The sequence below is a fragment of the Diceros bicornis genome, chromosome 6 (assembly GCF_020826845.1).
Source record: "Diceros bicornis minor isolate mBicDic1 chromosome 6, mDicBic1.mat.cur, whole genome shotgun sequence".
Classification (NCBI taxonomy): Eukaryota; Metazoa; Chordata; class Mammalia; order Perissodactyla; family Rhinocerotidae; genus Diceros; species Diceros bicornis.
Window position 1 is genome coordinate 20,629,993 of NC_080745.1, and position 24,726 is coordinate 20,654,718.

At 45.1% G+C, this 24,726-nt stretch overlaps 1 protein-coding gene and 1 long non-coding RNA gene across 3 annotated transcripts in view; one reads left to right on the top strand and one right to left on the bottom strand.

Moving 5' to 3' along the window:
- NID1 (nidogen 1) overlaps window positions 1-9,661 on the top strand; it is an 89,849-nt gene extending 80,188 nt beyond the window's left edge. The window contains exons 16-20 of the mRNA XM_058542977.1: window positions 3,106-3,277; window positions 4,230-4,387; window positions 5,642-5,765; window positions 6,456-6,568; window positions 7,564-9,661. Of these exons, the coding sequence (XP_058398960.1) occupies window positions 3,106-3,277; window positions 4,230-4,387; window positions 5,642-5,765; window positions 6,456-6,568; window positions 7,564-7,685 (689 nt within the window). The 3' untranslated portion in view covers window positions 7,686-9,661. The remainder of the gene's footprint in view (window positions 1-3,105; window positions 3,278-4,229; window positions 4,388-5,641; window positions 5,766-6,455; window positions 6,569-7,563) is intronic.
- Window positions 4,940-23,868, bottom strand: LOC131407006 (uncharacterized). Of its 2 annotated transcripts, XR_009220428.1 has the most exons (8): window positions 23,821-23,868; window positions 15,474-15,621; window positions 14,983-15,093; window positions 14,114-14,328; window positions 13,115-13,334; window positions 12,723-12,766; window positions 11,310-11,380; window positions 4,940-5,123 (listed from the first exon to the last, which is right to left on the bottom strand). It is a non-coding gene; the product is annotated as an uncharacterized LOC131407006 (long non-coding RNA). The 2 variants fall into 2 exon arrangements; XR_009220427.1 differs by having other exon boundaries at window positions 12,723-13,334.
- Window positions 23,869-24,726: the final 858 nt, after the last annotated feature.

Here is a 24,726-nt window from a genome sequence, read left to right on the forward strand (position 1 = left end):
TAGATCCTCAGAGTGTCTGCCCCACAGTGTGCTCCATTAGGGTTTTCCCAAAGGCAACAGGCAGATGAGTCATAAAGTTGGGAAGGTCACAAGCGTATTGGCAAATGTTGTCCCTGATAGTTGAGTCTATGCCCAAGAAAGTTTTCAAGTGAAAGGGTTGTCACTTCAACCTGTAACATTGTGTGGGGAGGGCTCTCCTCTATTCTACCTCACGCCCACCGGCACTTGTTCAGACTGCCTATGTCAGAGGAGTACAGCAAATCAGGCTGAACTTTTACAGACCTTCCTCAGTGTTTTGTTGCATTACTGATGATAAAGTGCATGACACTTTGGCACAGCCAACCCCTCAACATTTAGCCTCAATTCCTTAATTGTTTGATACCAATTTAAGCCAAGGACTCTACACATTGTTTTAATGCCTACATTCAACAAGTCAGCACTGTTTTACATGGATATGTTTGATCAAGATTAAAGGCCATTACAACAAAAATCAAGGGCCTCTAAAAATTCCTCTGTACTGAAAAGGTCAAATATGACATGTTGTTAAGTCAGTGACTCATCCGCTGAGTTGCAGATATTTTCTATCAAAAGACATTGTCATGCCAATGATATTTGTTGTGTAAAATCATCTTGCTTCCTCTGCAAAACACTTAAATCAAAGATTCATCTTTGAAATATATGAGCCTCATTTGGTTTTTGTTTTTACTTGGGGCTAAGTGTAGCTTTTCCAATTTCTAATTTAATGCTTCCATAACAAGTGATATTCTGGAAGGGTCTCTGTGCCTGTGGAGCAGCCCCTGGGGCAAATTTTTTTTCCTTTCTTGGCTCCTTCACAAGAGATGATGCAGCAGGAATTAAACTGAGGTTGAGTTAAATAAATATGGACATAGACCCCGAATCCTTTTCTAGAAGCCAGTGTGCTATTTAAATAATGTCTGCTAGTTTTCATGGTTTGGTTTAATGAACAGGAGTTTGAAAATGCCTTTTTGCATCTTCTTTCTCTCTGTTAAAAATGTTGTTGCTATTATCTATGATTTGACTTCAAAACCCAGTGGAAGAGGGGAGTAGGTCACCGTTTGCTATTTCCTGTTGCTTTTGGAACTGATAATCATCCAAGAAAGCTTTAAGCACAGTAAGAAACATTCCAGGCAAAAGCCTGCTGTGAAAACACAGAATTAAACCAGAATGTGATCTTTGTAGAAGAAAGATCACTGGGGATCAATTTTTTTTATTTAAAAAGAGAGTAAGAAACTTCCACTTAAGTCTTCATCATGGTACAGGTTGGTACATCCCTAGTGAGTGAAAGAGGTTTTCTTTCTTAAAATCCTAACCAAGCGTCTCTAATAAGTGTCATAATCCATTTCCTTTTGACATAAGCAGTATGGGATATACTGCCTGCTGTCTTTCCTTCTTGCCCTGACTGCACAGGAAAGGATGAGGTTTTCGAGGCCTATTTGGCTCTGTAGCCCATAAAGAAATATTTTCCTGGTTGAGGGAGGAGGTTTGGTTGCTCTTGGGTTTGAAGTCAGGACCAGGGCTCTTTATCAGGAGACAAACAGTTCCTTCTTGGAGTTCCTTTCAGGGTTCCTCTGGGGTCTTGTAAAGAGACTCTCATGGAGCAGCCTTTCCTCCCCTCTTCTGTGTGTGTCTGAGCAGCTCATGTCACTCCTACAGGAGGTGTTCATTCCAAACAGACCCCAACATGATTTATTCTGGTTTTGTTGGAAAGTTGGAAGAGGCCTTTAGAGGACAGTCTCTCCATCCTTTCGCCTCTAGGGACATGGGAAATATTTTAATACTTTATAAATCTCTACTTTGGTTTGAATAATAAAGACCTTGTTTAACTGCTGTTTCTAATTCTTAATAAACTTCGTCTGGTGGGGGTCCTTTCGGGGGGACTTGGACGTTCCCAGCATCCACAGTGACGATGTATTAGGAGTCTAGTGAAAGGAGACTGAGGGTCTGAATTGCTTGTGTATTGATGAAAGCACACGTGTTGGGATGATTTCCTCATCCCCCAGATCCCTCGGCCAGGGCAGCTTCATCCTCGGCCTCCTCCCCTTCCGGCTTACACTTCCAGCCATACTAAATGACCTTCAATTCTCTAATCCTAGTAGAGAGGAAAGAATCCTAAATGACAACAGTAAAACCCTAGGGGAGTTTTAATTTTTAATTTGGTTTTATTTGTGGTCAGGAAACCATTGCAAGCTTGAACTTCTGACAAGGTTAGGTGGGCGCTGCAGGTTCATGCTGTAGTCAGCTTACCCTGGGCAGCCCCTGGCTTGAAAATCAGTTACTTATAACATAGTAAAGACTTCTGGGACTGTTATTTGCAATCACTGATACTCTTTCTTTGTACTTCTAATACTTGTATAAAAGTAATAACAGCTATGATATTTTGCATATATTATATCTCTGAAATGACCTTTTTTCCCCAATAATTAATCAATAAGGTAAATCTATTTGTTCCATTTCCCATCTTAAGATCTTCCAATGCCTCCTCTTTGCCTGTGGGATAAGCTCTAAGCTCATTAACACGGGCATCCAAACTTTATTTCCGGCCACTCCCACACCTTCATGGTCTCCAGCCATACAGAATTATGTACACTTCGCTTCAAGCCATGTCCAGTCTTCCTTTATACATATGTGCTGATCCCACTACCTGGAAAACTCTTATCCAGGATCTTTGCCTGACAAACTCCTCTTGGTCCTTCAGGAGTCAGCTTTACGAGGTGTCACCTCCCCCAGGAATCCTTCCCTGGTCTCCCCAGGCTGAGTCCAACGTCCCTCCTCCATGTTTCCATAGAACCCAGAACTCAGTCTGAATTGTGATTGGCTGTGGGCTCCTTGAAGGCAGGACCACAGGTTAGGCATCGTTATGGGCCTGGTTCCCAATGTGGCGAACAGGTGGATGCCCCTCAAGTGAATGAGTGGTGCTTGTTAATTTGTCACTTTGAGTGTTGCTTATATACAACAAGCATTTCACATTCCCATTTGTTTTCTCAAAGTGCAAGAATTGGACACCATGTGAAATAGCACTAAGTAATCAGAAAAACCTAATCTTGCCTGCTTAAAAAATCAGAAGTGTTCTGTGTTTGCTTCTAGATCTTGGAAGCCCAGAAGGCATTGCTCTTGACCATCTTGGCCGCAACATCTTCTGGACGGATTCTTACCTAGATCGAATAGAAGTTGCAAAGCTGGATGGCACCCAGCGCCGAGTGCTATTTGAGACTGAGTTGGTGAACCCCAGAGGCATCGTAACGGATTCCGTGAGAGGGTATCTTGTAAATCCGTGTGTGCATCTTTTCTATTTGCATCTACCCTTTTGGATATTCTCAAATGTTAGGTTCTAACTCCAGCATAGGCCTCCTGAAATGAATGAGTCCAGGATGAATGAGTCTACAGTTGGTGGCATATAGATATCCATAGTGAAATTCCAGAACATTTATTACAGTCCCCTGTGATCATGGACTTGATACCACGGTCCACTTTCAGATCTTTTACCAAGAGACTTTGTAAGTTGACAGCTCAAAAATTGGGGATTTCCATTTGTGTTGAATGGAAATCAACACCCAAATTGTATCAACCCCAGAAGGGTATCAAGGTAGGATAAATGTACCCCTGGGCTCCTTCCTGGGGGCCAACCCGGTGAACACCTTGGAGACCCCTTCCTATGGATTTCATCAGCACATCAATGCTTTCTCTCTCCTTCCTTTACTGCAAGCTCTAAATCTTACACACCAGGCCCTTGGCTCCTTGGCACTTTGATTCCTTCCCTTTGAGACCACATCCTTGTTCTGTGGCCACTGGGCCACCTCCACAAGGGCAGGCACCTTGACCACTGCCTCTGCCAGCATCCACTTCTGTGGTCAGCCCCTGGGTCTGCTATGCCTCCCTGTGTGGTGACAGCGTATGGGAATTCCTGTGTGTTTATGTCAGTTATGGTGTTCCATTTTTTTCTTTTTTTAACAGCTTTATCATATGTTAGTTATGTTTAAGGGAAGTGAATTCATTAGTAACAGAATAACCAAACTCAAATGAAGAACTAAATCCAAGTGTCTTTGCAAAGGAAAAGGTGTCTTATCACCTCCAGATCCTTTTTAACCATTCCGTGTTTCAATGTCTGCTAATGTCTTCATCATAGGTTCTTTTAAGTGTCTTTTTAATAAACTTTGCCTCATGCATCTTCATAGTTTCTCTCCCTCTTTCCCCTCCTTTTCCTCCTCCAGGAACCTTTATTGGACAGATTGGAACAGAGATAACCCCAAAATCGAAACTTCCTACATGGACGGCACAAACCGGCAGATTCTTGTGCAGGATGACCTGGGCTTGCCCAATGGACTGACCTTTGACGCTTACTCGTCTCAGCTCTGCTGGGTGGATGCAGGTGACGGGAAGCCCAGGCCTGACTCCTGGGATCGGAGCAGTGCTTTGTTTTTCACCAAACGATTATTGTTACCCGCTGTTAGCAAGTCCAACCTGTACATCAAGAGTGTCTGTTACCGGGAAGAGGGCCTAAGATAACAGTTTTTCTTCCCTGCACAAAAATAGCTGCATATCTTTGCTCTGAAATGTATTGTTTCTCTAGATTTGATGCTGTCCAGGCAGAGTTCTCCATCTTCTAAGTCAGAGGTCAGCAGACTACAGCCTGTGGGCCACATCCAAGCAGCCCAATCTGTTTTGGTATAACCCAGCAGCTATATACGAGTTTTACATTTTTAAGTGTTACATTTTTAAAGGTAATATTAATGCCTACATAATGTCCTCAATGTTGCCTTTTGGCCCACAAAACCTAAAATAATTGCTATCTGGCCCTTTAAGAAAAAGTTTGCCAACCCCTAGAGCCTGTCCTCATCCTGATACCCTGTTAAGCAATTCACAACTTACATTCCTGTAGCTCCCACTTGTCCCCAAGGGCTTACCAGGACTTGAAGCCAAGGAAGATAATGCAGTCCTGATGTGTGCCCCTGCCCTGGTAGATTTCGGGTGTCCCTTGGTCCAGGGATGTGGGCAGGATACTCAGTCGTGGAGGAACGTCCATCATCTGTCAAGTCTCTGTTGAGTACCTGCTCTGTTCCAGACACTGTCAGGTCCCACGGGGGATGCAGGGACTGCATCTTGCACTTGGGGAGGACAAGGAGTAAAGCATGCACAGTTATATGAACACAAAAGCCTTAAGCTAGCCATAATGTGGGCATTGATACAAGGCTGTGCACAGCTGCTAAACCAGTGGTGTAGTTTTAGCAATTCTTAAGGGCTCTGAATTCTGGGAGGGAGGGTCTAGAGAGGCTTCAGGGAGGAGGGACTTGAGCAAGAGCTGGAAGATGACACATTTCCTACTAAGTCCCCAGCTGCCCTGGGAATGGGTGAGATGAGGTGAGGTTCCTCTGCTTTAGCTCATGTCTCCCCATCACAACCAGGTGTGGGTGCCCAAACCAAGGTGAGTGTTGACCAACGAGAAGGGCAAGAGAGGATGAAGAGACATCTTTCCAGTTTTGAAGAGCAAGTCTCGTGTGTTCTTTAGGATCTGTCATTGTAACAGCTGAATTTCTCTCATTCTTGCCCCTGTTACTCTGGTTTTTTGACACAAAGGGACCATTTCTTGTATGGACAATGAACGACTTGTTTTCACTCCACATAGGCACCAATCGGGCGGAATGCCTGAATCCCACTCAGCCCAGCAGACGCAAGGTTCTTGAAGGGCTCCAGTATCCTTTTGCTGTTACGAGCTATGGGAAGAATCTGTATTACACAGACTGGAAGACGTACGTTAGCTGCTGCAGCGCAGGGGCGGGGGGGCCTGCCCTGCTGCCCTGTCTCTGGGAGGCCAAGCCCTTCCCATCCGGCCTCTTGGCTTGACCTTCTAGCCTCCAGAGATGCCCGCTCTGCCTCGCCCTTCTGGTTGGCAGGAGATGGGAGAGGATGGTGAAGAAGAGGGAGGGCAGGGCTCCTAGGGGAGCAGGAGGTACCATTTATCATCTGGATGCTCCCAAATGGGCAGCTTCAAGTCTGTAAACTTGGACTTCCTGAGCATGTCTGTTCTTTGCCCAGGAGCTGGCCCAGGGCCATTTGGCTGGTGGGCTCCATGCCATCTCCGTGCCCCTACTTCATTATAGTTCTTAAACTGCAATATTCCCACCGCCCCCTCTTGCCCACCCCTTCTTGCAAAAAGGAGGGGTTAAACCCAGCAAGCAGCAGTGAGCAGGGGCATCTGTATAGAAAGCAGATTTCTCAGCTTGGAATTTAGAGCCAGAGGGGAGAGCTAGCTGGTCTTTGTCCTTTTTTAAGAAACCAGAGAAATGCAGGCTTGATCCACCCCAGGAGGAGGGAGGGATGTCTAGGAAGCAAGGTCAGTGTATCTATCTAGTATCCCCAAGACTACAAAAGAGGCTGCCTTGTAGAGAATAGTTCAAGCATCAAATGTGTTTTTACTTTCTGCCCTTTGCGCTGTGTAGGAATTCTGTGGTTGCTGTAGATCTTGCTATTTCCAAAGAGACGGATACCTTCCACCCCCAAAAGCAGACCCGACTGTATGGCGTCACCACTGCCCTGTCTCAGTGTCCCCGAGGTAACTCACCTGGGCTCTTACTGTTTAGGGGCTGAGGGCACCCTGGGGCTCAGAGCCCACACTCTGGCTGCTACCTATACAGCCTGTAGTAGCCTTGATCACGTGGCAAGTGAGACACAGTCTCTTCCCTCAGGGTCTTCATTATATAGTGGGTGAGCCAGATAAATCAATAGAAGACATTAGGGAATGAAGTGAAAAGTGGACAGACAAGGTGAGGAAAAGTATTGAATCTTGGGCTGATTCCAGAAGAATGTGGTCTTCAGGTTCCAAATAGAAACATCAGTGTCAGGATCTCTGCTGCTTTAAAAGTCCATCCATTTGGCCTAATAGCCACAACAATAATTATTAATAATAATAATTGCAAACGTGGATGTGGCACTTAGTGTGAGCTGGGTACTTTACATATGTTAACTCACTAAGTGCTTTGTATTCATTAGTTCATTTAATCCTCATAGCAACCCTGTGAGGTAGGTGCTGTTATTATGCCCATTTTATAAATAAGGAAACTGAAGCCACTTGCCCAAAGTCTCACGGCTCACAGGGGCAGAGCCAGGGATGAGCTAGGCAGCCTGGCTCTGGAGGCTGTGCCATGCTGCCTCTCCAAGACCTCTCCCCTCACCAGCTCCCCTTCTTGGCTTCCCTCCTCCCTCCAGTAAAGTGGGAAGCCAAGTGGGCAAGCTAAATAGAGAGTACTTTGTGCTTTAAAATTCCAACTCCATGTTATAATCAGAGCTGGACAGCCCTCCCTGAGATCTGTTTAATAGCGTTCGTGGTAAATCTGCATAGCCCCCAAATCGGGAATCAGTGTTTTTGTCTATTTGGCAAATCCTTATTGATGAGGAAACAGCCAGTAGATAAGTTTAGCTGAGTGCCTAGTCCAGCCTTCTCTGTTCCCCTGGAGCCCTCACAAGCTTGGCTTCATGGAAACCACAAAGGGGGCTAATACGGAAGCCACTCTCTTAGATGGCTGTTGAGCTGATTTCTGCCTTTTCCAGGTCACAACTACTGTGCAGTGAACAATGGCGGCTGCACCCACCTCTGCTTGGCCATCCCAGGAAGCAGGACCTGCCGTTGCCCTGACAACACCCTGGGAGTCGACTGTATCGAGCGGAAATGAAGACAGAAGTGCCTTGTTCCCTCTCCGAGTATTTCACAGCAACACCTACTTGAAAGGTCCAGACTGAAAACTGTCTGACCTGGTGGCTGAGTGGCTCCCAGGCCTAGGTCAACCCAGCCTGAGCCCCGACAATGTTCCCCTCACTGTTCTCTAGAACATATGCCCTGGGCTTCTGGAATGGGAAAGTCTCTACCCGTACACGAAGACAGAAAACTCCCCTGACCCCAACCCTCAGATAAGCTTATACGGCCCTGACTGAGGATTATATGCCCCATCCCAGAGCTCTGGAACCTTTCCCCAACCTCAGCACCCCAGTGGTGAGCAGAACCTCCCCAGGCCTGAGTTGCCCCCTTCTGTGGCCTTATGAGCTCAGCCTCACTCTAAGATACCCACCATCCTGTCAGCTCCTCAACACACCAGCCCAGGCCACCTAGGCAAGTCTGTGAGTGAAGGAGGGAGTTAGCCCTCCCACACTTTTTCTCTTGGTGCTCTGATTTCCCTAGCTTTTTACCCCTGAGTTCTGTACCACCTGCATCCTGCTCAAGGCCCTCATTATAGTGAGCGTGACTTGCCTTTTGATCAAGACCCACCCAGTCCTGGGGACATAAGGATATGTGGTGGGTGATAATGAGTAGCCCCTCCCTGATAAGTTATTGGCATTTCAGCAGTAGCCTTTGGTAGTCAAAGGCTTAAATCAGTGAGTATCCAATGGTAGGAATTTCAAGGTGTAGAGTCAGATGTTTGAGGGTAGGGATTCTTTCGATGTGCCTTAAATTACACCAAAGATTACCAAGTTATTCCTCTTTCCCAAAGCACCTGGATCCCAGCATCTGGTCTCTTGGGCAGCACAGCCCCACTGTTGGCACCCCTGTCCAGCCTCCTCATGGAGACTCATCTGAGACACAGGCTGGGGGTGGTACCACTGATGACCCCCCTACAGTCCCTCACCTCTGGCCACCACTCATGAGAGCCAATCTACAATCAACCATGAGCTTGCCTCTCCTTTGTTTCTCCCTCTATCTGTGGCCCTTACTGGCTGTATTCTCATCCAAAGACACAATCCAGGAGGGCTAAATTGAATATTTATGCTAGTGATCCAGACCCTTTTCTGCTCACTGGTGTAATTAAAGGGACCATTGGCCACATTTCATGTTTATGTTTCTACAATTTGTTTAGAAAACATCTCCTGACCATATGAGTAGCTAGTATTATCTTTTTATCAACTGCTTCCCAGAGTCCTAAAACATAGAAATTTTTGGATTGAAAGCTGAGCATAAGGAGTTTGAGTCAGTAAAGATCAGAGTAAGAGGGTAGAGAAGGCTCAATGAAAAGTATCACGAAGAGATTGATCAAGAGCAGGAATGGAAAACCCAAGAAGAAAGGGTAGAGGAGAGGATTTAACAGCAGCAATAAGAAAAACTTTTAAATAACTCCAAAGAGAAAATGGTAGATTTTGCCAAAGAACACGAGCACATGGAAGAATCTTTCTGCCTTTCTCCTTAGGGAAGAGATTCCTCCCCATTGAACCTCAGTACCCTCAGCCCCTCCAGCCCCCACTTCTGCAGCACATTGGAGCCTGCGTCGGGAGAGAGCTTTTCCTTGAATAGTTGGAGTTTGTTTTGAGAGGCAAATATATCCCCAAGAATCACAAGGTTTGTGGAACACCTGGGTCTTTTATATAGCCCAACTCCTTAAATCAATTTCACTTTGTTTTTATATTTATCACTCCATATCAAGCCCTCTATATCAAATATTTGTCATGTTTTGTATAATTTTTATAACTACTTTATTCATTTTAATAGATTCATTCTAAAATTTTTTAAATGGTAAATTCTTAAACTGTGGAAACCACTAAAGGTGCTTATTAACTGTTCCCCCAGATTTATACAAGTAAATATATACTTGGAAGATTCCTTGAGTTTACAGCTATATAAATATTAGTACCGAAAATAAAAAATTTTTTTTTTGTTAAAAAAATCTTCCTCTATTTTGTTTGAATGAAAAGATTTATTGTCAGGAGGCTGATTCACAATGGAAAGATAGCCATTTAATAATCAGCAAAATCTGTGGAACCCCCAGTGTTACAAGGAGGGGTGGTTTGTTTCCCAAGCGAGTCCATGAAAGACTTAGAGGCTTGCAATTGACTTAAAAATTAATGCTATCATAGACCCCAAACCACCCTTTTGGACATTGTTTTTCATTTTTTTAGAAAAATGTATTTTAGCTGCAGGCAATAGAAAGAGTTTCCTCATTCGGTTCTGAAGATGAGCTGTTTTTCTTCCCCTCCTCAGCTCTAGAAACTAAGACACTTTCCTGACACTGGCCATGGAGTAAGATCCCTGGTCTGTTCTAAGCTGCCACCAGCGGGCAGTGCCACCCATGCTGGCTCTTGGGTGGGATGAGACAGGGCCTCTGACTTGGACAGAGTGAAGGGGGCTCTGAAGTTGCAGGAATGAGGTGCCCAGAGCTGCAGTTGTTGTAGAGAAGGGAATTGGTGATAAGGGCCTACTTTGAAATGGCACCATCAATGGACTCAGTTACAGCCTGCCAGTGTGAATTTCTTGAAGGGGACAAATTATTAGGGCTAAAACTTCCAGTGTTTTAGTCTAGTTATAAGACTTAGTTACCTAAAGCTGATATCAGGGAAGATGGTGGAGTAGGAAGCTCCAGGAATCTATCCCTCCATCAAAACAATGACTGAACTGGCAGGAGCTGTCTGAATAAACCATTTTGGAACTCCAGATCTAGTAGACACTTGGAGCACCCAGGAGAGAGCTTGCTGAAGAGGCTGGTAAGTTTTGGTCAATTTCAGCTACCAGCCCCTAGCCCCATGCAGTCAGCTGTGGGGACAGCAGCCCATGTTCCTTGTGTGGCTTGCTGGAGCTAGGCTGGGCAGTAAGAACCGTGTTCTCCAAAAATCAGTGTTGTGGGTTCTGATTGCTGATGGCTGCTTTTAATTGTTGAGGGCAATGGAAAAAAATCTTCATGACAATGAATTTGGCAATGATTTCTTGTCTATGACACTAAACAGACAGCAACAAAAGAAAAAAATAGACAAATTTGTCTTCATCAAAATTAAAAACTTTTGTGCATCAAGGGACACTATCAAGAGAGTAAAAAGATAACCAACCCATGGAAAGGGAGGAAATATTTGCAAATTCTATATCTGATAAGGGTTAATATGCAGAATATATAAAGAATGACAACTCAACAATAACAAAAACAACCCAATTCAAAAGTGGGCAAAAGATTTGAAAAAAGGATTTTGCTTTCTTCAAAGACGATATACAAATGGCCAATAAGCACATGAAAAGATGCTCAAGATCATTAATCATTAGGGAAAGGCAAATTGAGACCATAGTTTGATATCACTTCACACCCATTAGGATGGCTAGCAAAACAAAAAACAAAAAACAAACCCCAGAAAAATCACAAATGTTGAGGAGGACGTGGAGAATTGGAACACTTGTGCATTGCTGGTGGGAACATAAAATGGTGCAGCCACCGTGAAAGTCAGTTGCATGGTCCTTCAAAAAGTTAAATTTAGAATTGAGATAGGTAGCTAGGTAGACATAAGCGAGGAATCATAGGTGGAGACCTTGCTGCATCAATGGAGCGTCTTACCGGCATCCAGACATGAGCGGGGGATCATGGCTGGAGACCTTGCTGCATCAGTGAAGCATCTTGCTGGCATCCTACAAGATGCAAATAAAGGAGAACTGAGACCCGCCTGATGCCGCCACGGCAGCCTGAAGCCATCGACCACGACAATAAAAATGAGTGCACAAACAGCACACACAAAGCCTTCTGCTCTACACCTCTAGAGGACATTGACCTGTCTTAAATTTACATACAAATTCTTATGTGCATTAGCCCCCTTACTCGGGGGATGACTGCCATGACATTTCTGGAGATTCCCCTAGAATGTCAAGAACTCCCCCTCCCGATATGTGGGTGGAGGGAAGACCATTATTGGTGGATAACTAGATAATGCTAATTCCCTCTAAACAGCCCAAATAAAAATAAAACTAACCCAAGACATGGGGCAGATGTGTTCTCTGGCACTGCCTGCTCCTCACTTGGAGAGTATCTGACCTCTCCTCTAATAGATCTTTGCTTGCTTGCTGTTGCCGTTGTATCGGTGTCTGAATTCCTCTCTTACACTGACCAAGAACCTGGGCGATTGGACTCCTCAGTCCAGTTACAGAATTATCATATGATCCAGCATTTCCACTCCTAGGTAGATACCCAAAGGAATCGAAAGCAGGGGCTCAAACAGATACTTGTACACCAATGTTCACTGCAGCATTGTTCACAATAGCCAAAAGGTTAAAAAAACCCAAATTGTCCATTAACAGATGAAAGGATAAGCAAAATGTGGTGTACACATACAATGGAATATTATTCAGCCATAAAAAAGAATGACGTTCTGACACATGCTACAACATGGATAAACCTTGAAGTCATTATGCTAAGTGAAATAAGCCAGACACAAATGAACAAATATCATGTGATCCACTTATATGAGGTGCCTAGAATAGGCAAATTCATAGAGATTGAAAGTAGATTAGAGATTGCCAGGGGCTAGGGGCAGGGGGAATGGGGAGTTATTGCTTAATGGTTTCAAAGGTTTTGTTTAGGGTAATGAAAAAGTTTTGGAATACAAATAGTGGTGTGATGGTTGCACAACATGGTGAATCTACCTAATGCCACTGAATTGTACAGTTAAAAATGGTTAAAATGGCAAATTTTATATTTGTTCTACCACAATTTTTAAAAATTAATAACGTAATATACCAAGACCATTGAATGTCCACTTTAAATGGGTGGATTGTATGGCGTGTGAATTACTTCACAATAAAGCTTTTAAAAAAAAAAAATCACTAATTAAAAAAAAAAAAACTTGTTACCTAAGATTGGCAACAATGCTGCTCATTGTTGTAGCCAGCTGAATTCTAAAGATTCCAAGATTCTAATCTAGGTACTTCTGTAAAGGGACTTTGCAAATGGAATTAAGATTATTATTAATTAGCTCACCTTAAAACAAGAAGACTCTTTATCCTGGGCTTTCCAGATGGGCCCTTAAAAACAAAGGGGAAAGGCAGAGAGAAGGAAAGAAAAAGCAGATGAGATGAGGACGAAGGGTAAGAAGGACTCAACCAGCCATCGCTGTCTTGGAAGACAGAGGAAGGCAGTCATGAGCCCAGAAACAAGGTCACCTCCAGAAGCTGAGAACAACTCCTGGCTGTCAACCAGCAAATGAGGATCTCAGCCCTCCAACCGCAAGGAGCTGGATTCTACCACAGCCTGAATGAGTGGATTCTTCCCCAGAGCCTCCAGAAAGGGATGCAGCGCTGCTGACGCCTTGATTTTGGCCCCCGTGACACCTGAGCAGAGGACCCAGCCGAGCCACACTGCACTGGACTTACCTACAGAACTGGGAGGTAACCAATGGGTGTTATCTTAAGCCACTAAATTTGTGGTAATTTGTCACAGCAGCGATAGAAACGTAATACACTAGTTGCAGCTGGATGTTGGTATATGGGATTATGCTGGATACTTTCCATTTATCCATCTCCTCTCCCTATCCTGATCTGAACTCCAAGATCCACATGGACGACATCTGTGTCTTCCTTGCCCCCTCGCTTCCTAGGAGGCGATAGAGGGAGAGAGAAGAGTGAGACCAGCTGTTTACTCCCCACTCCTTCCCTGCCAAGTTGCCGAGAGCTGGCTGTATCCCTTGATGGAAGGACCCAGCCCCTCTCCAGGTGTCCCCCACCCCACACTCTCTCCCAGGGTCCCAGAAGCCGCTCCCTCCTCCAGTCTCTCTGTACCTCAGGGAGGTACCAGCCCCCTGGCACTGCGCCCTAGGACTGCTCTGTTCCTCTGAAGTTCCCCACACCCCAGTCATAACTTTAAACCTCCCTCAAGTTATCCTAATGGCAGTACATCTGTTTTTTGCTGATGCTTAACCGACATAGGAGTTACTAACTCTACTTTTGAGTGTGTTTAAAACTGTCTGTAGTTCAGTTTTAAAAAAAAATTAAAAAGTTATCTTATAATCACATCTCACATATACTCGCATCCAATTAGGATACATGTTAGTTACAGTATAATTATCAGGTCTAAATTATACAGGAGTACAAAAAACTATACCCAAAAAAGTCCTATTTATTTTGATAGCTGATTTTGATTTTCAAACTCAGAGCCCTGTAATGGCAGACAACTTAATCTGCTCACTCCAGGGGAATTCTAGTTCAATACGGTAATTTCTAAGTCACCTCTGGGTTCAAGCTCAGTTGTATTCAGGAGTGTCATTGCCCTGTCCTTCCTAGGGTTCTCCCCCAGACCCAAATCTAAACTCCCTGGAGCTTGCAGCTCTGCCACCTAGGACACCTCCAGCCCAGCTCGACCCGTCTTTGGCTGACCTTCCACTCCAAGTGACCCTCCAAGGGTGGTGCCTGCACTCGTGGCTCTGTTTCCAAGGGACTCTCCTTCTGTGGGTCTCGGAGTCCTTGGTGTCTATCCTCACAGCTCACTCTGTAGCCTCCTCATCCCCGCCTCCAGGCCTCCTTGGACTGCAGTGGCTCCTCCAGCCCTTCTCCATCCCTTCTGCAGCCGGGGTAAGGTTCAGCTGTCCATCCTGCCTGGAGAGAGATGGGGCAGTCAGTGGGCTGCCTCCTCTCTTGCTGCCCTTTCTCAGGGGCTGCCCCTGCAGGGGTCCATGCGGGGATGTGGGAGCCTCCACCCTGCTTGCAGGCTCTGCTCCACCTTCAAGAGCAGGCTGACTCCGCACAGCCTCTGCCTTCTTCCTTTCTCCCCTCTGCCCTCCTCCTCTGCTCTGAGCTCTCCCAGACTAGTGAGGCGTGGGCGCCCACTCTGCCTGCAAGCATGGCCTTTCGAGTCTTTTCTGTCTCACACCCTTGTTCACTGCCATTCCAACAACAGTCCTCCTGGGAGCAAGTAGAGGCCCAGGGGTGTAGTCTCAAAGGCAGAGTCTCCAGATTGGGGTGTAGAGAGAAAGGACACCCCGTAGGTTGATGCCTCAAATGATCTATTTCACATACACACAAACACACACACACACACACACACACACACAGAGTCCAATAAAGAAATAATAAGGGCATAACTGATCTAAAAAGGCTTCTCAGAGAGAATGAGATGTTGGGTCCTTTAAAAGACAGACACACTATGCAAATATATTTGCTTCAATCAGTAGTCCTAAAGTCAAATGAATCTCCTTCCCTACTACTTAAGCCGTTTTTCAATACTTACAGCAACAAAATTTTCTTACCTGAGGAATAAAGGTTTTGGGGTCTGATTACTAATCCCTGGAGGGCTTCCACTGTTTCATTCATCCACTCATGGATTTAGTTTAAAAAACAACCACGATGCATTGAGTCTCCTAGATCAAAAAACATAGATGTTAACATGCAGAATTTCTGACACTACAAGAGGCATGAAATGAACAGTCTCACACTTTCCCTTTCTAAGGATGAGAGGGGCTGTGTGCAGCCCGGGTAAGTTCAGTGCTATAAACCGAAGGGAATGTGTAGGGAGGCGGCAGAGGCCCCTGAAGAACTGAAGGGCAGGAGGTGACGGTAGAGACTGTAGAGTCTGTTTTCATCTCAGTCGTGAGAGAAGTAGAGGAGGGCTGTTCACGCACATTCTCTCAGGAGCTGAGTTCTCTGGGTGCCGGGCCCAGTGCTGGGAAGGGGCTGCTGCAAGAGCCAATACTGTCCCTGTCTCTGGCATTTCCAGCCCGGGGCAGGGAGGGCGGCTTACGTCTGTGCCAAGTTGTCCTCCAGCTGCTGATCCTGTACATCCGTGTTCCTTGCTGCTCCACGGGGGCCTCCGGTGTCCTTGGTGCTGATGTCCATATGCACGTGGCAGCCCCCTGGCCCTCCGCTGCTGTCTTCCTCCTCAAGGGCTTCTGAAGAGGGCAGAGCACGGGCAGACCTCACCTCCCTGATCCCCTCACTTCATTTCACTGCACACCCCCCATCCTTGCTCCTCTGTCCTCAAACCTCCCTGCCTGCAGCCCCGTCTGTCTGCACCCCGCCCTGTGGTCTACACCACCTGACAGGCTCCTCTGCCCTTCCCCCACAGGGTGCCTCATGCCAGGATCCATTTCTTTCCCTCAAGTCTGGGTTATTCAGTCCAGGGTGGTCAATAAAAGACTTTCAAGGACAAAGACATATCAGGTTACGATAACATTCTATGGGGAATGGGAATACAAGGACAAAGAGAGAAAAGACGTTATTACTCGTATCTCTTAAATAGCTGTTGGTAGACACGAAATCACTGTTGTATTTGGGCTCCGCTGGATACATTTGTAAGAGTGATGTAACTCTCTTATTTTTTAAATGTCAATATGGACGATACACTTGAAGTTACATCTCTTTGTAACTAAGCAAACCTAGGATGAAGAATGTTTCAAAAACAATAAAATGTGTAAGAGGAAACACGGTTTTGCAAAATGCCTTTAGCGGGTACTCCAGCAAGCACGTTTGAAAACGTGGAAGGAGAGCAGACAGGGCCAGGGGCCCTCCCTGGCAGAACTGTCACTGCTCGGCTGTGGCTCTGAAGTAAAGCCCTGGCCGCCCCCCTTTCCTCTTGAGTCGGGATGCGGGACACTGCCTAAAGCTGCAGTACAGAGGATTGGAGTCCCTTACTACGGAGAAGGACCCCTCCAAGGGGTCCTTGTTAAAACAACGCAAAATTAAGAAATGAAAGGGCCAAAAAGACTTGGAAAACAGGCTCTAAGATTGGCTTCCTGGTTGCTTGAAGCATCGGTGGGGATAGATGAGCTCAGATGACAGCCTGAAATCTACCCAGCCAGGGTGGTTCAAGGTTTTCCTCTGTGGCTGTTCTTCTCAGAGGCAGCTCCAGAGGAGACCACTAGAGGGCAGGAAAAGCCTCTCAATGCCTGCTTGGTTTGGGGTGAGGGTGAAGGTTGAGGCTCCCAGGCCTGGCAGCCCAGATAACTTCCCCAAAAGAAGTTGAGTTCAGGCTTTCCCATCATCCTGCTCAAGAACTTTCTTAATATTGGTCAGTTGCGTAGCCTGCTACCAAAGGAAGTCCAAATATTACAGTTTCCCAAAAGTGTTCTAGCCTCTTCGTTTTAATGCAGATTTCCCCCAAATAGCCCAGGGCTTTTCCTCCGAAGTCATCTCTTACTCAGTAAACATTTATAGCCATCTACGGCACTCTGGCCACAGCAATGTGTTCAGCGTTGTGAGGAATACACAGAAGTACTCCTAAGCGTACTGCTGTGTACACCCAAGTTTGTTCTCATCTCTTCAGGGACCAGGCTCTGAGTGTAAGTGGAGAATAACACAGAACACCAGGCTAATTCCAGAAAATGCAGGCCCTTTGCAAATAAGACATGGTCCTCACTCAGCAAGTGTGTGTCTAGTTGCTCAGTAGATATTAATGCCAGATGATGCTAAAGGATTGGTTCCCATATTAAGGACTTTAAGAGATCAGGGAAGAGAGAGGGCTCAGCAGGGATCCCAGAGAGAGAAGCTTTCATCTGCTGAACGTAAATAGGAAGTGGGAGTCTTTCCTCACAATAACCTTGTGAAGTAGCATTTATTGTGCCCATTGTGCAAATCAGGAGACTGAGGCCCAAAGTGAAGGAACTTGGTGAATGTCACGCTGTTAGTGTCAGAGCAGAGTCCAACTCCAGACCCGGTCTGCTCTATAGGCCACGCTCAACACTTCCTTCCCACCTCCCTTTCCACAAAATATTTAAAATAGAAATTTATTTTTACTTTATCTTACTTTATTACTTCTTTGTATTTAACACATTTACATTTAGAAAACTGGAAAATAAAAATAAGGTACAAGAAAATGAAATCACTAGAAATCTCATTATTTAGCAGTCGTCTCATTAAAGCATTGATGTCTTATCCCAGAAATGTTGTAAATACACACACACATACACACACATACAAAATCGTGTTATATATATTTTGTAAAATATATGTAACAAAACACGGGATCCTGCTAAATATACTTTTTGATATTTTTGTTTTCCACTGAAACAAACATGCATATGAACATGACTTTTAATGACTGCATAGTATTATATTCTAGTATATGAATGTCCTATCAATTCTCACCAACTCTTCCTGATGAACATTTAGGATGTTTCTTTTTCTTTTTGGCTGTGGTAAATAACAGTTAATAAACACCCCTGTAGTTATATCAAAATGTCCTTATTCATCTCTCTGGGATAAATTTCAACTCACGATTATTCAAAATTTTAAGGTTTTTGGTGGATACCGCCCATTTGCCCTCTGGAAAATTTGTACCAATTTATAGTCCTGCCAGCAGGAGAGTTGGAGAGTGCCCATTCCTTGTATTTTTGCCTTTGAATAGTTCATTTATTTTCATCTTTACCAGTCAGATAGATAAATATGGGGGGGGGTGTTTGTTTATTAAAACTTACAGCCTTTTAGTTTAGTTACACTTTTGAAATGTATGCTTGTCATTTTAATTGCTTTTGTCAATTTCCTCTTCAGGTCTTTACTTCTTTTATTCTTTAATTGGGACAATCTTACTGATTTATAAGGGCCTTATACATTTTAAAGTTAATTAGCCTTTTGTCATATATATTGCAAATACTATATCCCAGGGATTTTTGATTTTTGTTTTTTGGGTTTCTTTATCATATAGAAGGTTTTAATCTATACGTAGTCAATTCCTGCTTCTTCTGCTGTACCGTGTGCCTCTCCAAAAAGCGTGAACTAGAATGAAAGCCCTGGCCTAGAAGTCAGGAGGCCAAGCGTGTCCAGGCTCCACCCTGTGGCAGATAGTATTTTCCACGATGGCCTCCACCCCATCTCTCATCCCATCATAATTTTACAACGTTGTGTGGATGTGATGTTGACATTCCTCCCATCAAGAAGTAGGGCCTCTGTTCCCTCCCTTTGAATCTAGGGGGGACCTGTGCTACCATGTGATTTCTAAGGCAGGACCATGCAAGGTGAAACAGCTTCCACCTGGTCCTTCTGGGATTCTCTCTCTAGGAACCCAGCCTCCATGATGTGAGGAAGCTCAGGCTACACGGGGAGGCTGCATGGGGAGCCCCCACTGAGGTCCCAGCCTGCGGCAGACATCAACTACCAGACATGCAGGTTAGAGGACCTCCCAGTGACTCCAGCCCAAGCCACTGTCTGACTGCAACCCCATGAGCACAACTGAGTTGATCCTAGTCAATACCCAGGACCAGGAGAGACAACAATCAAATGATTGCTGTTGTTTTCAGCCCCATGTTTGGGGATCATTTGTTACACAGCCATGGCTAACTGGCATTTGCAGGAGACAATTGATATTGAAAGCCCAGAAACCACACACCTCCCTGGCCCTTACTCAGTTTTCTTATTTGGGAAATGTGAATAAACGAAGCAAGCAGGATCTCTCTCTGGGCAGCTCACCACAGCAGCAGAACTTTTAGCCTGATCCTGCCATGGCTGGCTGACACACAGAGTGGACCTTCTCTATGACTTATAAGCAACATATGGCCTCCTCTCTCTTGAGAAACAACTTTGGTTCCATCCACTTAACAGGAAAAAACAGAAGAAGAGGAAAAGCAGTCACCTGGTCTCTACTCAGTCACGGAACACATCTTAACAAGTGATCAGATTTGAAACTGCCTTGTACCCTGCTTCACTTGGTCCTATTGGGAAATAACCTAATTTGAGCAGGACACATCTATGTGGTATTGAGATACAATAGAATCCTTTACCAGAGAAAAAAAGAAACTATTTGTGAAGTTTGAGATAAATAGCAACATTTGGTGTATTTAGAGTTTCAGTGGGGTTACGGCTTGAGTAATTCATGAGTGAGCATTGCTTCGTAAGTGAGCAGCCCTTCAGCTCCAGCCAACTGGAGAGGAGCTATTTGGGGTTCTTGTCTCAAGATGTGCTCCTTCTGCAGTACCCCCAGCCTGCGTGTGCTATAGGAGGGAGAGGGATCGGTGTGTGAGTCCTGGTCTGCCACGTGTGCCCTGCACCTCTCGGAATCTCCCTTTTCTTCTTTGCAGAATTAGAGTGTTAATATCCGTCTCATAGTCATTGTAGGGCTACAGAAGATAACAAATGAAAGTGCCTGGCATATAGCAAGAATGCAGAAAATGGTTGTTATTTCTTACATTTGTAAAGCACTTAAAAATTCACAAGATGCTTTCACCTTCGTTAAGCCTGTGGGGAAAGCAGGGTAAATACTGCTGTCTGGTTCCTGGGTGATTACACTGAGGCACAGGAGGTGCAGTTGCTTGTTTAAGGTCTCACAGTTAGTAAATTTCAGGTCTGGGACTCAAACTACCTTTCTCCAGGGCTAAAGGCCATACTGTTTCTGTCAACCACACCTCTCTCCTGAAACCACACCATGTCCTCTGCGGTAGTTGAGCACCTACTTTGTGTCAGATGTTGGGCTAGAAGCAGGATGCAGAGGTAAACAGGGATCGGGAAGGTCTGAGTTGGGTCTTGAAGGGAAAGAGAAGTGGGCCAAGCAGATGAAAGAAAAGAGGGCATTCTAGACAAGGGGAAGAGGATGTGCAAAGGTCTGGAGATGCTGTCTAAGGAATCTCAAGTCGGGCTGTTAACAATGGTCCACTCTTTAAGGGAGAACTTGGGAACAAGAAAGAGAGGGGCTTCTAGAACTCCATCCCTGAGGCCTCGAGTGAACATTACTTGTGAATGATATCCCTGCCGATGCTGCAGGAGGGTGACAAGGCAGGACTGGCCTCTCATCCCCTCCCAGAGTGACTGGTACCCAGTCATGACTCTCATGGTGTCCTCTCTAGCCCTCTGAGGGCACAGCTCTGAGACACTCTCAGCATGGAGCCAGTAGCTTCTCCTGGCTTTCTGGGGTTCCCACCTTCCTTTCTTGGTGCCCAAGCCCAGGTGTATAATCTGGCTCCTGCCTCAGAGATCCCCACAACCACAAAACCATAAAACAGAAGTAACAGGCAGGTTCTGAAATGTATTATCATCTCCATTAACATCGACGACCCCAGAGCCTTTCTAAAGACTAGAAATAGACCCAGAGTTCTAAGTCCTTTTTCCATAGACATCGGCTGAAATCTACATGCTACAAAAGCAAAGATTCATAGAGGGTAAAATAAAATACATTAGATTCCTAAGTCATAAAAAATCTTGGAATATGAAATCACATCATTAGCCAATTGGAATAGAAGGATTTATACATCGTTAGATAATCTCCTAAAGTAAATCTTCCCTCTGATTTTCAAAAACATGCCACATCTATAACAAGCTGTGGATGTTGGTAAAAATAGATATTTCCATCTAGGATAAAGCATTTCAATTTTTAAATAAAAGTTATTTCATGATGTTATAGAACATTTGGAAAATAGACACAAGAAAAAAAAGTCACCACTAATCCCAGTCCTCTAAAATAATGACCATCCTCTGGTCTTCAGTGGTAATCACAGTCTGTCTTTTATAAAGTTGTTTTTTAAGTAAACACCCTCCTGAGGAATAACATACACACTGAAAGTGCACAGGTCAGAAGGGTGAATTTTCCCAAAATGAACAACATCACCGTAGAGTCACTTTCAACAGTGGACAAGAATTTTGGGGAGAAACAGTTTGTTAGCAATGAAGTTACATCTGAATCTTCAGGGCTTTTCCCAGTGTGGTTACTAACAAGAGCAGTGGAGCCCATGGGGCCGCCACACTGGCCCTCTGGCCCTCCGGCCCTCCGTGAAGCTGTCACTGAGAGGCTCAAAGGACTACTGCAGATGAGCCTTTGGAGACACGGCACCAGACACACTTGGTGGCATCCGATAACCACGACTTGGCTTTTCCAAATAAGGCAAAGAGCCAAAGGTCAAACAGATGGAAGGGTTATAGGCCTTAGATGTGGCCTGTATCAATGTATCCTCTTTTCTTCATATTTGATGGGCTGTGGAGGGAATAGGGAGGGATTTAATGAAGATTCTAAGTGCGATCAGCTCTTAGAGACCTAGGGCTATGTTCTGTCCATTGCTTTGGTCAAGCGAAATGAAGGAGAACAAATACCTTTTGAGGGCCCACCGCAGGGTAGCTACCACCTGGCCCCTTCTTCTAGCCTCAGTTTCCTCATCCAGCTTTGCCATCAAAATGCTCTTCAAGACTAAAGGGCTGAGTTGCACCCCCTGGGAGAGGTGGCGAGGAGGGTAGCAGGTGCCTGTGGTAGGGGCTGCTTACCAAAAGCTAGATCTTCCTGGGATACTTTGTGATTTATCTTTAAAAATCCGCACAAATTTTGCAATACGCTCAGTAGTATATTCATTTTAAATGTAAGGCATCATTTTAAGTCCTTTACCATCTGTTATGGGTTGACTTGTCCCCTCAAAAAGATATATTGAAATCCTAACCCCGAGTACATCTGAATGTGACCTTATTTGGAGATAGGGTCCTTACACAGGAAATTAAGCTCAGGTAAGGTCATTATGGTGGGCCTTGATCCAATATGATCTGGTGTCTTTATAAAAAAGAGAAATTTGGACAAAGAGACAGACATATACATGGAGAACGCCATGTGAAAAGGAGGCAGAGATTGAGGTGATGTATCTACAAGTCTAACAATGCCAAGAATTGCCACCAACCCACCAGAAGCTAGGAACAGATTCCTCCTCACAACCCTCAGAAGGCCCCAACCCCACCGACACCCTGATCTTGGACTTCTGGCCTCCAGCATGGGGAGACCATCCATGTCTGTGGTTTAGGCCACTCAGTCAGTGGTCCTTTGTTAGGCAGCCCTAGGAAACTAATCCACATGTGATCTGTTCACTAACACACGTGTGATATGCTCTCCCTCGATTCTTACCAATATGCAGGTTCCTGGGAATAAAAGAGCACGTGGGTTTCAGAAAGGAAACCAACATTAGCTGCAAATGTGCAGGGCCCCAAACTAGGAACCTGCACCTCCTTCAGCTCACCCGGAACTCAGAACCTCCCTTGTGAGTTAGGCAGTGTCAGCCTTATTTTAAATCAGAGCCCCTGAGGTGGGATCAGCATCAGTGTTCCCCACAAGTGATTCCAATGTGCCACAAGGTGAGAACCACTGAAAAACTTCCTGGGGAAAAAAAAAACCTGATGGGATTTTGAGAGGGATTGATATGCATCTATCCATCAATTTGGGGAGAATTGCCATCTTAATAACATTGAGGCTTCCAATCCACCAACATGGAATGTCTCCACTTATTTAAGAAGAGCCAAATTCTTGAGCAACTATTACACTCTGGCCTTTCTCCTAAATCATGTAGAATCTGCATTTTCCTGATGTGGCATCTGAGCCCAGAGAGGTTAAGAAACCTGTTAAGATGACACAGCGAGCTGGAATTCTGGGCTCGATCTGTCTTGTGTTGTTTCCACTTCACTCTGTTGCCTCCTGTCACTGTTAAGGTGGCTGACAGCCACCACCACCCCCCTACCCAGTTCTAGTTGAAAGCATTTCATTGGCGTAATCAGTTGCCTTAAAGAAGAGAGAGAGATTGATAAAAACAAAAGGGAGATCAGGTTATCTATTGTAACATGTAAATATGTCCAAAATGTAGAAATAAGTGAATAAGGAAGTCACAGAACACTGTGTATTCTACAACCTATTTTTGCACAACCGAAGACATGTATTAGGGAAGGTCTGGAAGGAGACACAAGACATTCTTAACGGTCGTTCTCTCTGGGGAGAAGGAGGGTGGTGATGGGGTACTGAGAAGGATTTTAACTTTTCATCTGTCCTCTCCTCTATTGTCATTAGAATGTTTTACTAGAAGCATGCATTCCCTTTACAATTTAAAGGATTTCTAGTTGAGAGTGATGAGTAAACATTTTCCTCATATTGCCGATTACAGAACCTAGAAAATGGGAAGTTCCTTGGTTCCCCTTCACGACTGTAGTGAGCGTGGAGTGATTCCATCCTTCTGAGGGCTACTGGTCAGGCCGCACCTTGCAGGGGTGAGGGTGGGGGAGGAAGATGCACACACCCACACACCTGAGGGAACAAACCTGTACCTATCACACCCCAAATTCCTCTGCTAGGCTGACCGTGAGCATAGCGGAAGCTGTTGCTCTCAGGACTAGGCTGTAGCTTGTCCCTCCGGGATGCATAGGCCACTTACCCCATCACCAGAGCTGCTTCGCCCGTGGCTGCTGTGGGCATTGCAGCAGTTCCTGTTTGGGGAGGAAGATAGCATGTAAAAGTGACAAAGAGGAAGCTGTGGCTGTGACAGTGAGAGTGGGGAATGGGGAGGGCCACCTGCCCTTCACCCTCTGGTGATGGAAAGCTCCTGGGCACCCCTACAAAAGGTTCAGCAGACACAGGGACTATGTCTGGTGCTGCCTTGGGCGTCCCTGGAGGCTACAAAGCAGGTGAGACCTTCACTCTGATATTCCTTCAGCCCCACTTCTGCCAAGACACTTCTCATGTTGCACTGAAATGATCTATTTCCTTGTCCACTTCCCAGACTGGCCTGCGAGTTTTTCATGCAGGGTGCATAGCAGATGCCTCTTAAATATCAGATGGATAGACAGATGGATGGATGGAGCTAATGCAATGGAAGCTGACATATTCCCACCCAAAATAAATGTTCCTCCAGCACACACTCTCTCTCACTGCCTACATGTGGCCCCACAGCTCAGCCTGCTGCCCAGTGAGCGTGGGCCAGAAGAGGTGTGTCTCACTGCACACACACACAGCACACCCTGGGAGCCACTGTCTGTCCTACTGGCCCTCCAGATGTCTGAAGTGAGAGCAGACTTACAAGAATAAGAGGAGAGAGCAGACTTACAAGAATAAGAAGACAAGCCACAGACTTGGAGAAAATATTTGCAAAACGTATATCTGATAAAGGACTTGTATCCAAAGTACACAAAGAACTCTTAAAACTCAACAATAAGGAAACAAATGGGCAAAAGATTTGAAAAAATGCCTCACCAAAGAAGATATACAAATTGCAAATAGCGTTTGAAAATATCATATATGTGAACATCGTATATAATTAGGGAATTGTAAATTAAAACAATGA